Source organism: Myxocyprinus asiaticus, chromosome 23 (genome assembly GCF_019703515.2).
Source record: "Myxocyprinus asiaticus isolate MX2 ecotype Aquarium Trade chromosome 23, UBuf_Myxa_2, whole genome shotgun sequence".
In the NCBI taxonomy this organism is placed as follows: domain Eukaryota; kingdom Metazoa; phylum Chordata; class Actinopteri; order Cypriniformes; family Catostomidae; genus Myxocyprinus; species Myxocyprinus asiaticus.
In genome coordinates, this window is record NC_059366.1 from 34,203,718 (window position 1) to 34,216,864 (window position 13,147).

Genomic DNA, 13,147 nt, shown 5'->3' on the forward strand with positions numbered 1-13,147 from the left:
AAGCTTTGGCTCTGACAGCATACTGTCCAGTAGCGGCCTTCCAGCTGGGCGCCTTCCAGTGGCCCAAACACGGCATCAAATATTTGGGTATTTTATTCCCAGCAAATGTGTCTGATTTAGTTAGAGTTAATTTTGACCCTATAATAAAACGATTTTCGAGTGATGTGGACAGGTGGGCTTCATTACATTTATCGATGATTGGGAAGGTTAATGGTATTAAAATGAATTGTATTCCTAAATTCAACTACCCTGCTACTGTCTCTCCCTGTAGATGTCCCCCGCTCTTATTTCAAGCAATTTGATAGCATAGCGAAGTCCTTCATTTGGAATGGAAAGCGTCCCACGTTACATTTCAGTAAGTTGCATAGACAAAGGTGGGCTAGGCCTACCCAAGATTTTGTTTTATTATTATGCGTTCCGTCTCAGGCATTTAGCTCATTGGTCGCTTCCACCTGAGAGAGCCCCTCCCTGGTTTCGTATTGAACAAGAAGTCCTTGCCCTGATTTTGCCATTACAAAGCCTTTCTATCAAACTAACCGGAGAAGCTAATTTGCACCGTTATTTCGCATTTGCACTCAGTATGGACAAAAGTGTCCAGAGTGTTTAATTCAGACATTTATCTGAATGCTGCCTCGAGCATATGGCTGAACCCAAAATTATATATTGATAAGTCCCCCTTCTGCTGGTTAGTGGATTGCGAGGGGGGTTAATACACTCTGTAACCTATATGAGAGTGGAGTGTTGAGATTCTTTGGTCATTTGGCTCAACATTTTGGGATTCCCAGATCTCAGTTTTTTAGGTATTTACTGTTGTGCCACCTACTCTGTTCTATTTTTGGGAGTAGCATACACCCCCATAAAGCGGCAGATACTTTGGGAGAGGTGATTACTGCTTTTGGAAAAGGTCATGAGGCATCAGTGTATTACTCCCTGCTAGTTCAGAGTCTGGGGGATGGAGCTTTAACCTCTATCAAGAGATTATGGGAGAAAGATTTTAATTTGGTTTTGGAGGATGGAGTGTGGGCTGGGATTCTAAAAAACATCAAGACTGCATCAAGAGACACAAGGGTGCAACTTATACAATTCAAGATTCTACATAGATTCAGTTGGACCCCCTCTAGACTGTATAGGCTTGGTCTTAAAGACACACCCACCTGCTGGCCATGTTTTTTGGTGGTGCGCTGAGATTCAGGAATTTTGGTTGAAGGTACAGAGTTTTGTATGTGACGTGTTGGGCATTCGGATTTTGTTTTGCCCCAGACTCTGTGTCTTGGGTGATGGGGCAGTCATCAATGTAGGCAATAAATACATAAAAGATTGGGTCCTCACCAGCGTGATGATAGGCAAGCAGATTGTTTTAAGGGGTTGGAAGTCGGTGGGAGCACCCTCAATTCTGGAGAGAAGGGTGGCAGCCTTCGAAGAGGTAATATGTAGAAGGCTGGGGATATGGGATTCTTTTAATGGGAAGTGGGGTAAATATTTGATTGTTTTTGGGGGGCTCTCGGAGTAGGTCTGTGGAGAGAGGAATATAGTTTAGAGTTGTATGTTTATTATATGTATATGTATATGTATATAAGTGTATGAGAATGTGTATGTGTATATGCGTATATATAAAATCAATGTTTCATGGCCATTTATTTTATTATTTTGGCAAGTAGTCTTGTAATAGGCTGAATATTGAGGAGTCAGACGGTCATTTTCACAAAATAAATACCAACAGTACTCCGACGCTAACCGGAGGTTGATTCCAGCTGTTCAGCGATTTCTTTCTTCTCAAATTACGTAAATTCAATGCAAATCAATATTTTATGTCCATGTATTTATTTATTTGTTAGTAGCCATGTAATAAGCGGCATAATGTACAGTCAGCCTGTTGTTATTGCAAAATAAACACCGGCTGACTTTACATTATCCCTTACATATACCTTTATTTTCCAGAAATAAAGTCGAACCTGAATATATCACACCTGGCCAAAATCGTGATGTTGAGAGAAAAAAAAAAAAAAACACATTTAAGTTTATATTTGTATCAGCCACACTGACAGAGGTTGCATGCAGCAGGCTTTAGGACCCAGGAGCAGCCGTCCAACTTCACTTCAGCCCAAGTGTATGAGTCTCGAAGACGACAAGGAACAACCCACTATGGCCACTCCAAAAAAATGCCCCCCTTGGATCACAAAATGTTACTATTGGCTAAAAGAACTTTTAAAATCTTATGCTATCATTGTATGATTCATATTGTATCAACTATGTAAATATAACAAAGAATAACTTTTAAATCAAATGTCATATCACATTATTATCACAAAGTTATAAGTGGTGAAATTAAACATTTTCCTGTTCTGTTTGCTCCAGTAAGCTCACAAGCTAACTGGTCAGCAAATTATCTTAGCATTGCTAGCTTCTTCTTCATTTTCATCATGTTTCTCCTCACTGTCGACACCTAGTGATACGGCGGTATGATTGTATTCAAATAGAACTTGTAAGTTGTATATTTCTTGATGTCTTTGTGGTTATGGAAAGGGCTAAGGTTAAGGTTTGGGTTAGATTTAGGGATAGGTATAGGTGTGCTATTTTTGCGGGACTCCAAATAAACACAACAAACAGTGTACAAATGTGACAACCAAGTGTTGCAAAACTTAAGCATTTTGCAGTTTTTTGTTGTTGAAGGGGGCGTAACTTGTAGTGGGCACGTCTTGTAGTAGTCTTGCAGGATGCATTCAGACCTTTCTCCTCCAGCCAGTTAACATGTCAAGACATGAGTCAAGTCAAGTCATTTTTATTTGTATAGCGCCTTTCACAACACACATCATTTCACGTTGCACTGTAAGTCGCAGGACCTTTCAGATGATTAAAAAAACGTGACTTGTATCAAGCGCATTTTAGCTACAGTCGCATTATCTTTGCAAAAGTCGAACTGGTACGATTTCAGTCGGACTAAAGCGTTTATATGACATTTTTTTTAAAAGACTAATTGTTGTTTTAGTCTGGCTAAAATCAAACTTTTGTTCATGCACGTAAAAATACTGAGTCTTTAAATGTGTGCAGGGCAGCAACCCTCAGTCTTGTAATGTGGACTTGGCTTTAACACTCTCTCCTTCTCTTTCTCTCTGTCTGTGTGTTTACCAGACTCACATATCCAGACTTCCTCCTGGGGCAGTTGCAGGACAGTCACTGGCAATTGAAGGTGGAGTTTGTCGCCTGGGGGCTGCAAGTGATTGAACTGGTGTGAAATCATCCTCTATTTCTGCAGCAATATGTCGCCACCGGGATCTTCATAGCTAGAGCTTGACATTGTCATCATTATATAGCACAGTTATAAAGAGGAAAAAGGTTGCAATATGTATTTTCTTCCATCTCTATCTTACTTTGTCTCTCTATCTCGTGCACACATACATTAATTATTTTCATAGTGATTTCAAATTTAATTATTTATTCAGTCCTTATATAAAATCAAACCTTTCTACCCCTTTCAAGCTGCATACATGGGTTTACTGTCACTTGAGAGGGGGACAGAGTTGGCATGGTAATTTGCCTAAGGCCTCATCTAAGTAAAGGACATGCCAAGTGCACTTCAGGACTAGTGCACCGCTCTGGTTTTCGTGGGCTTCCAACAAACTTCTCAGCTTCTAGTACACGCTGGACAAAACTTGATGCTCCATCCTTTTTTTTTTTTTTTTTTTTTTTTTTTTGCATTTTAATACTTGATGTTTAATATTACTTTACAATTTGTTTTTATATATATAGCTTAATGTTTGATTTGTGCAAAAGGTCAGTTTAGTAGCTCAAAATAAAGGTGTGAGCTGTTTCAAGATATTTGATATTGTGTGCTTGAAGTGAGTCTGGTTAAGTCGCAATTATACACGTAGCATATCATTTAAAATGCTTTTTGAAATTACAGGAATCACTCTTTCATTTGACTTATATTAAGCTATGTTTAGCAGTTCAGTTAAAGAGTTGGACTAATATCAAATCTATTTACTGTTAAATGCACTAAATTGATAATGAATTCATGGTTGTTACGGTTTCACCACAAAGTTGATGTCAGTAGTATCTTTGACGAGACTAGATGCACACGCACTTTTGCCCAGCGTCTTAACTAAATAAGTGCACTACTTTGACTAACTTAACTGCTTATGAGTGTACCAAGAGAAGTACAATTACATGCCCAGTTCCCATAAATGGTGCATGTTGAGCAATCCACTTGACTTCACTTGACCTTGTTTGAAAGCTGCATGGTGTACTTGTGTTGTTGAGCTGTATTAATAGGTGAACAGCCTTGTGTTTTCTAATGCCTTGTGTAGTGCTCAGGAGATATAAGTAGACCCCAAAAAGCAAGCTAAATAAGACTGTTAGTCCATCTTTGAAAATGCAAAATATATTTGTAACCAGATAAAAAAGGTCTGTATTTTATAACAGCAGAAAATTGAAAGGATCTCTAAAATGTATTTATAAATGACACTGAATCAATTGTGTTGAAGGTTATTACAATGATGAGGGTTTTTTGTTGTTGTTTGTTTGTTTGTTTGTTTATGAAACTGATGTCTAAGACAATTCTGCAGTTAGATCTTTTCTTTAGTTAAACCTCTTGCAATACTAGATAAATGTAAACTTATGACATTGACATACTGTATATGCTATTTAGTTTTACTTGAGCCTGCATTTATTTGAAATGTAAACATCTGTAAACATTTTCAACAGCAAATTGTACTAACCTCTTGCTATTGTAATGCTCAGTAAAACTGAAACATGGTCCATGGCTGTCAGTGTATCAATTTATTGAATAATTGATCGCCGTGAAGCTTAAGTGGAAAAAATAGGTAGTACACGTCAAGAAATGTGTGGCATTTTGACAAACATGTTTAAAATGTTGCACACTCACATGATATGAAGACTAGTCATATTAGTAACCTAGCAAAGGTTGTTTTATTCCACATAATGTGGGTTGCCCTTGTATGGTGGCTGCAATGACCAGTTGTATTGCAAATGGAGTGAATAAACTTCAAACTTATCTCAAACTCTGATATTGTCCAGGGAATGTCGACTTAAAGGTAATTTACAGTAGGTGAGCAGGCTTCTTGTTGTTCGCCTAAAGATTGTTACAAAATGCACTGATGTTTTTGAGTCTGCTTAGGTGTTCATTTGGTAAAATTTCTCTTGTTTGCACACATCCCTGAAATTCTTGACCTTGGAGAACTTGGTCAACAACTGTTGAAGTTTGGCTTACCTCCTAATGTGTCTTCCTCCCTAGAGTTGACAACCTTTTTGTGATGTCACCCTCAACAAATTATTTTAAAATGACACTGCACGTAGTATAAATACAGGCTTTGAATTAGGAATTTTAGGATGACTAATATGAGCTGGCCAAATATAAATAATAATAATAATAATTCTTAGTGAACCAAATTCAAACCTCTCTAAGTGGACCAAAATCTAAGATAAAGCCGTATTTTTATTTTTTATTTTTCTCCCCGATTTGGAATGCCCAGTTCCCAATGTGCTCTAGGTCCTCGTGGTGGCGTAGTGACCCGCCTCAATCCAGGTGGCGGAGGACGAATCTCAGTTGCCTCCACATCTGAGACCGTCAATCCGTGCTTCTTATCACGTGGCTTGTTGAGCGCATTACCGCAGAGACATTATGCGTGTGGTGGCTTCACGCTATTCTCTGTGGCATCCACACACAGCTCACCAGGCGCCCTACCATAGAGTGGTTATCTGAGTTACCGTAGCCTTTTTGTCAGCTCGAACCAGTCTAGCCATTTTCCGTTTACCTCTCTCATCAACAAGATGTTTCCATCCACAGAACTGCCGCTCACTGGATAATTTTTTTTTTTTTTTTTGGCACCATTCGGATAAACTCTAGAGACTGTTGTGCATGAAAATCCTAGGAGATCAGCAGTTACAGAAATACTCAAACCAGCCCATCTGGCTCAGTCCGTTTTTGTGAAGATAGACTAACATACCTAGGTAATGTGACTCTTGCTCAGCTTCATCCAGCATATATACACGTTAATCGGACCACATTTCCGTCAGAATTGTGCTCAAGCTCCAAAAGAGAAGTGACATGTAACTGAAGTCCTTTCAATATTCTATTATGCATTGTGTCATATACACTTGGGCAGACAAATACAGTACCTTTATGTGGACTTCATGTTTATCAGTGCGCTGATGGGCGAAAAATGAATGGATTTTTTAAAAGCGGCATATAAAACTAAACTAGAGATGCTAAATTTTTCAACAAAACAGGTTTCAGTAAAAAAACTTTTCTGGTTTCTTACCAGAGGCACTTTTGTTGGCGCTGTGGCCCTATCAGTGCTTCAAGGAAATCGACTACATGCTGTTGTCTCACGTGACGTGGGCCGCCAGAAGTTTAACCCTTAAATGACAGTCTGGAATGTTGTGAACATTCTTGAGTCAGTTTAAATTAATTTAAATTATGCGTTGCATATAGCAAAACCAAAATACAGCATCCACACAGTCGCACAAGGTTAAGGTCATCTGCAGTATATTGTAGTATGGTCTTAAAAGTTGAAAAAACTTTTATCAGATATACGCATTTAAAATTACAGTCTTTGTCTTCTGGGAAAACATTTATAAAATATGACTCGTCTTGCACTACACCGATTTTAGACCAATCAGATTTTCTCTATAATTGGATTTCCCCTTCCCCTATAATTCCACCTGCATATGCCTAGCAAGTAGCAAGTAGCAAATCATTGTTCCTGGCTGTGACGTAACTAAAGCATATTGACTATTAACAAATAAAATAGACAAGCCCTTCAATATGCTCCGCCTAAACTTAATGTTTCAAAAGGACTGAACACTGGCGAAAAAATTTGCTCGTCAAGTGATTTCATTGGGTCTTTAAGGAATGTGTGAAAGATATGTAATATTATTATATTTAAGTTCATGAGCAAAAGTTCTATTCTCTCATGGAGGCATTTTGAGACATTTTGTTTATAATCCAACAAGGATGAAATCAAGGAAATTGTCAAAAAATCAAAGTGCTTTTTATTGTACATTGCAGGGGACAAAAATAGCATGTTATATTGCTTAGGAGCCTGAAGATTGTAGATCTTTTTTTCTTCACCTGTTGTTCTGCATGGCACTACAGCATTACATAAGTGACATAGCACACTTTGAAGCCCAAGACTTGACACAAGCATATTCCGTGTCACTTTCGATTGCAATCCTTCAATTCTATTGGCGCTTTCATGCCATGTGCGTCGTAAATGTTATTTGTGAGGTTGTGGCAGTGGGGTTATAGAGGGCCCCTTCAGCTTTGAAAAGAGATACTGGGTCTTTAAGAGGTGGCAGGGCAAAGTTAATTCACCATTCAAGGTGTATCCAATGCCTCACGCTCAGCGAGACCTAAAACACAAAACAGACGGCAGTGCGAGTGGAGATCAAAGAGTGCGACCGTGCCCCTGGTCGGCCTGCTGTCCACACATGCTGAGCTCTCCTGTCAGAATGAATCATTGCCATGTGGCTTGTCTTTCTTTGCACTCATGAAGTCACACACAGGTAGCTACTGGCAGAAATTTGAAACAAATAAAGGAACAAAACCAGAAAACAAACTTTTTGCAGAAAGATCTAACCAAAAACAAATTTATAGAAAACAAGAACAGAATCTCGTTCAATTGTTCTCAAGTTAAAACTATTTTCTGAAATGCTGGTAACCTGTTACACTGAAAAAGATTAATATGTCATAAAATGTTGCTCTTTTGATTAATTTTCATTACATTTTTCATTTTTCTAAATAATGCTTGGTTTGTAAATGTATTCTCAGTGTTTGGAATTAAATTATGTAAGTAATTAAGTAGTTTCAGCTGAGCTGTGTTTGAGTGGGTGGTCACAGGCTCTTGTACCTAAATATACAATTTTGTGGACTTATGTGGAGCATAAATACAGTAGTTATTGGTAATTAATAAGGGCTGTAGTTGTGTTTATCAGATTAGTGTTCCTTCTAACTAACTAACCTAAATCTTGGTCTTTTAGCTGTTGAGCTCTTTATCTCTGAACATGTGTTCAGTAAAGAAGTGCAGAAACTATTGCTCTACCAGTTGCTGAGAGAAGGAAATTCCAGAAAAAATTATTATCCTTTAAGGTGTTACACCGGTGTCCTGTTGGAAAATGCACTATGGCACAAAATAAATATTTGTAGTTTCATGTGCGCATTTTAATTAAGTAGACTGAACATGATTAGATCTGTTTGGATTTACTCACGTTACTCCATATAACTGAGCTGTTATAACTTAAAAATAATGAGTATTTTCAACACATTATATACATCTTAAATGTTGATAAACAATTTTGTGCCACTTTAAATATTTAATTTAAATCTGTTATTTTTCAATGTTTTTTTTTTTGTTGTTGTTTTTTTTTTTTTTTTACATGATTTCATTCCTCAAAGTAAGATATGCCCGTCTTCGTTCTTTTGTCTGTATTCTGTGATTCTTGTCTGTAGGCCTATTCAATGATCCGCTTCAACTACAACACTATGAGAATGCGCAAAATGTTTGACAGGCAGAAAGCGTCAGAGACCGTGGCCCGCGGACACATTTTTGTTGCTGTTTATAGTGTAGAGCTGTCACAGTGACCGGTGAGATATCTCAGGGCACTTATTTCATTAATATCTTTCAGGGAGTAGGAAACATTTTTGTATACCTTTCCATAAATAAATTGCTTGCAGCACCTTTAACACTCTTTTATACACCCATCTTTGCAGCACTATCAGTGTCATCATAAAATACAATAACAGAGGGAAACCAGAGCATAGTATACTATAGCTTGTTAGCGCATTAGCACCATGAATGCGGAAGGTAAACATTATCACATATGCATTATCTATTGTAGAAATATTACTTTAAATCATCATTTAGTTAAAACAGCTTCTTTTACTGATCTTGTGCAAATTCTACTCATACATTGAGGCATGAAGTCATTGATAACACATTTAAATGTCATATTCATCAATGTTTTACATGTACTGTAGTCTTGAGCATCCTCAGAGACTATTTAGCAGAGACGGGCCACTTCTATTAAAAGTAATGGGAGAAACTTGAACGCCCAACCAAGGAGCTCGCGCCCAACGGTCAGTGGACATAGAAAGGAAGTCCCGCCTTACAGGTAAAAGAGCCAATCGTCTTTTAGATACAGACATCATCTGTCAATCAACCAGAGAATGCACATGAGCATTAGCAAAATAAGATGTTAAAATTGTGTTTTTCAGCATAATCTGAGGTAAACAAGCACAATGTATGAGACCAGTGTTGTTTGATTTTACTGCTGATTTGAATTAAACTCAGCAAAAAGGAAAAAAAAAGAAATGTCCCTTTTTCAGGACACTGTATTTTAAAGATAATTTTGTAAAAATCCAAATAACTTTACAGATCTTCATTGTAAAGGGTTTAAATATTTTCCATGCATGTTCAATGAACCATAAACAATTAATGAACATGAACCTGTGGAATGGTCATTAAGACACTAACAGCTTACAGACAGTCGGCAATTAAGGTCACAATTATAAAAACTTAGGACACTAACGAGACCTTTCTACTGACTCTGAAAAACCCCAAAAGAAAGATGCCCAGGGTCCCTTCTCATCTGCGTGAATTAGGCATGCTGCATGGAGGCGTGAGGACTGCAGATGTGGCCAGGGCAATAAATTGCAATGTCCATACTGTGAGACGCCTGAGACAGCGCTACAGGGAGGTGGGAAGGTCCTCGCAGTGGCAGACTACGTGTAACAACACCTGCACAGGATCGGTACATCCGAATATCACACCTGCAGGGTACAGGATGGCAACAACAACTGCCCGAGTTACACCAGGAATGTACAATCCCTCCACCAGTGCTCAGACTGTCCGCAATAGGCTGAGAGAGGCTGGACTGAGGGCTTGTAGGCCTGTTGTAAGGCAGGTCCTTACCAGACATCACCGGCAACAACGTCGCCTATGGGCACAAACTCGCCTTCGCTGGACCAGACAGGACTGGCAAAAAGTGCTCTTCACTGACAAGTCAGTGTTTTGTCTCTCTCTCGAACTGGCGTCTCTGGCCCCCCTTATCTCTCTCCCACTGATTATTCAACTCAGTGCCAGGCGTGCGTCATCACAGCCTGGCCACGCCCCCTTCCTCGTCACACTCCTCCACAACCAGATTCAGGCCAGGGAGACCTCCGGCCTGACTTACTCCCCCCCCTCCCTTCCTGGAGGAGAGTTGTTGCCCTTTCGTCAGTCCTTCCTCCAGCCGGCCTTCCCCGCCTCCTGGGAAACTGAGAGAGACGAGGAGAAGTAGAGGGGAGAGAGTGGCTTGCCAGTCCCTGGACATACTGTCGCCTGGTCCTCAGCCACTCCTCCACCCCCTGGCAGACGACAGCCACTCCTCCCCTGGCAGACGACAGAGGTTCCTCTGCTTCCTGGAGGATGGCAGCGGTTCCTCCGCCTCCCGGCGTATGGCAGCAACTCCTCCGTCTCCTGGCGGATGGCAATGGCTCCTCCTCCTGGCGGACAGCAGTGGCGAGGACTCCACGACAGCGCATCCTTCCTCCTTCCTGGGTTTGGCAAGGTTCTTAAGGTGGGCAAGGAGGAGGCGGGAACCAGCTGAACAGTCAACATAAAACTTTAATAACAAACTGAACTCAAACATAACATAAAATGCAAATTAAACAAAGACGCACACACACAGCTTCGTACATGAATAATAGAAAAGAGTTCAGGGCATCAGAAAAAATATTGGTAGCTGCTGTATAGTTATAAATAAGAAGTATCATTATCATGTATTATTATATGTTTTAGTGAAAAGTTTATCATTTATCAGCATGGTTTGCATATAATAAAGACATTGAGGGAGAATTGCTCATCATGGGCACAACATAATAAATTGACAAAGATATTTCTCAACACCGCATCCATAACTTTACAACTCTTTGATTGTGAGCTAATATATTGTGAGCTGTAGTGTTATATAAATACCAGCAAAACTATGTGCATATTAACTGCGTGCATATTGATTAACCTCTAGTGACGGTTTAGTTCTAAGATAAAAGATGATTTAATGTTAGTAATTTAGAAGTAGTAGAGAAAATTGTCAAGTAGGTGTGCACATTCAAAACCCAAGTTGGGCACAGGTGCAGGACAAAAATTTTAATGAGTGTAAAAATGAGGTAGATGTCCGCACACTGAACTTTATTTTATTACAAACTTTATTACAAAAAGGCAACATTTCGACCAGTAAGGTCTTCATCAGGCACAATACCTAACTGCTCGAAACGTTGCCTTTTTGTAATAAAGTTTGGAGCTTTAAGTTCAGTAATTTAGAAGTACCAACAATCATATTTCAAAGAAGAAATATACTGTATCTTCCCATTATTGTGAGGTAAAAATTAGGATCCATTCTGCCTGTGTCACTCGGTTACCATCTGTAAGTTCCTTCAGAAAACAGTGCGTGGTGCACTCAGGAATGTTTAGAATTTTCAGATGTAAAAAATATAGTTTGGATTATGAAAACTGGGACAGATAATGGACAATGTCACGTTGTCACCGCAAACATTCAAAAAAAAAATCTAGTTTTATGTTTCTAGTTTATGCACACAAGATTATCGGTGGAACATTCTCAAATCATAATGACATAATATTATCAGATAATCATAAATAATGATAAATAAATCTGATAATCAGATTTTGCACAAACTTTTGAAGTCCATGCCAGCTCGAGTGTATGCTCTCATTAAAGCAAAAGGGAGTTGTACCAAATACTACAAATTTCGATTCATCTTTTCACTCCATTTGTCATGCTAATAAAATAATTTGTAATGAAAACAATTTGTATTAAATTAGAGCAATGAAAAAATGGAAGCATTTTCACTAGTGGTCTCAGACTTTTGGTCACCAGTCAAAACTAAGTTCACAAAGTGGCACTTTGTGTAACTTTGTAACATCTGAAATGCAAAGCTGCAAATTTGTCTTCTACTTCTGTTTCACTCTCTCGAACTGGTGTCTCCGGCCCTGGCGGATGGCAGCGGTTCCTCCGGCTCCTGGCGATGGCAGCGACTCCTCCGTCCCCATACTGTTCTTTTCACTCTCTTATCTGCAGTGCTGCACACTTGTGAAGTGTTCATGCCTAAGGTTAAGGTCAAGGCTGAGGTCAAAAGGTCATGTGTGCATTTTCAGCCCCCTTTATTCCTTTCTTATATGGACAGACCTTTGCGAGAGTTAATCTGAGCACCCGAGCCCTTTGAGGTGTTTGCCAGCTACTTGACCTGTTTGTTCAGCTGTGTGCAGCTCATTCCTAACCCCTCCCCCAATTTTTGTACACCTGTGCCAACAAGCTGACTGTAGGTCGGGCATCGGGCCAGGTAATACCCCATTCTCCAGCAACCCACTCCCTTAAGCCCAGGCATTCGAGCTAGTCCTCACCAAACAGTGTTCTGGCAGTCCAGGTCAGCTATTCCAGGTTCCACGCAGCAGAAGCTGCCTTCTAATTAGGCTCGCCATGCAGCCGCTGCCCTTGCAGCATTGCGGGCCAGACACTTCCTGAAATGTGCTACACCACCCATAAATTTGCCAGTGCTGAGAGAAGAGAGAAAAAGCAAATGTGATTGGGTTTAAAAACAGCCTTATTTGAAACCACAACTCTACACCTCTCTCTGGAGGAGGGCAAATAAAATGAGAAGAGGGTGGTCAGCTACATTGTGGGATCTCTTATATAAAAACCAAATAATGGTTCTGCCTCATTGCAAATTGTTTGAGCCTGAGCTTTAATTGTTTTTCTCTCTTTTATTTTTCTTTTTTTTTCTTTTTTTTTTTTTTTTTTTTTTGCAATTATAGAATTATCTAACCATTACTTTTGGGCACTGACTTACAAAAAAGGCCTATACGGTACCCTATCCCAACTTAATATGTAGAGAATTGCAAGCCATTTGTAGGTTAATTCTCCAGAAAAATGTAAACACTGTTGCTCTGCAACATTAGCTCAACAAATTATGTGAGTTTGAGAAGAGACAGTCTGTTCACTGAACAATGGAAGACAGGGTGAAGTGTCCAGCAAACCTGTTTGAAAACAATAATTTTTTCCATTTGGTGACACTAGTGGCACAGAAATTACTCACTTCAGCTTTAAAGAGATGATGTTAATACCAAAACAACAT

At 39.3% G+C, this 13,147-nt stretch overlaps 1 protein-coding gene across 3 annotated transcripts in view; it reads left to right on the plus strand.

Moving 5' to 3' along the window:
• The window catches only part of LOC127414167 (threonine aspartase 1-like), a 53,633-nt gene extending 48,876 nt beyond the window's left edge, over positions 1-4,757 (plus strand). For 2 of the 3 annotated variants that reach the window (XM_051651965.1, XM_051651967.1), the window contains one exon: positions 3,130-4,757. In XM_051651965.1, coding sequence (XP_051507925.1) covers positions 3,130-3,222 — 93 coding nt within the window. In that variant the 3' untranslated portion in view covers positions 3,223-4,757. The remainder of the gene's footprint in view (positions 1-3,129) is intronic. The other variant, XR_007892749.1, reaches the window with a different exon arrangement.
• Positions 4,758-13,147: the final 8,390 nt, after the last annotated feature.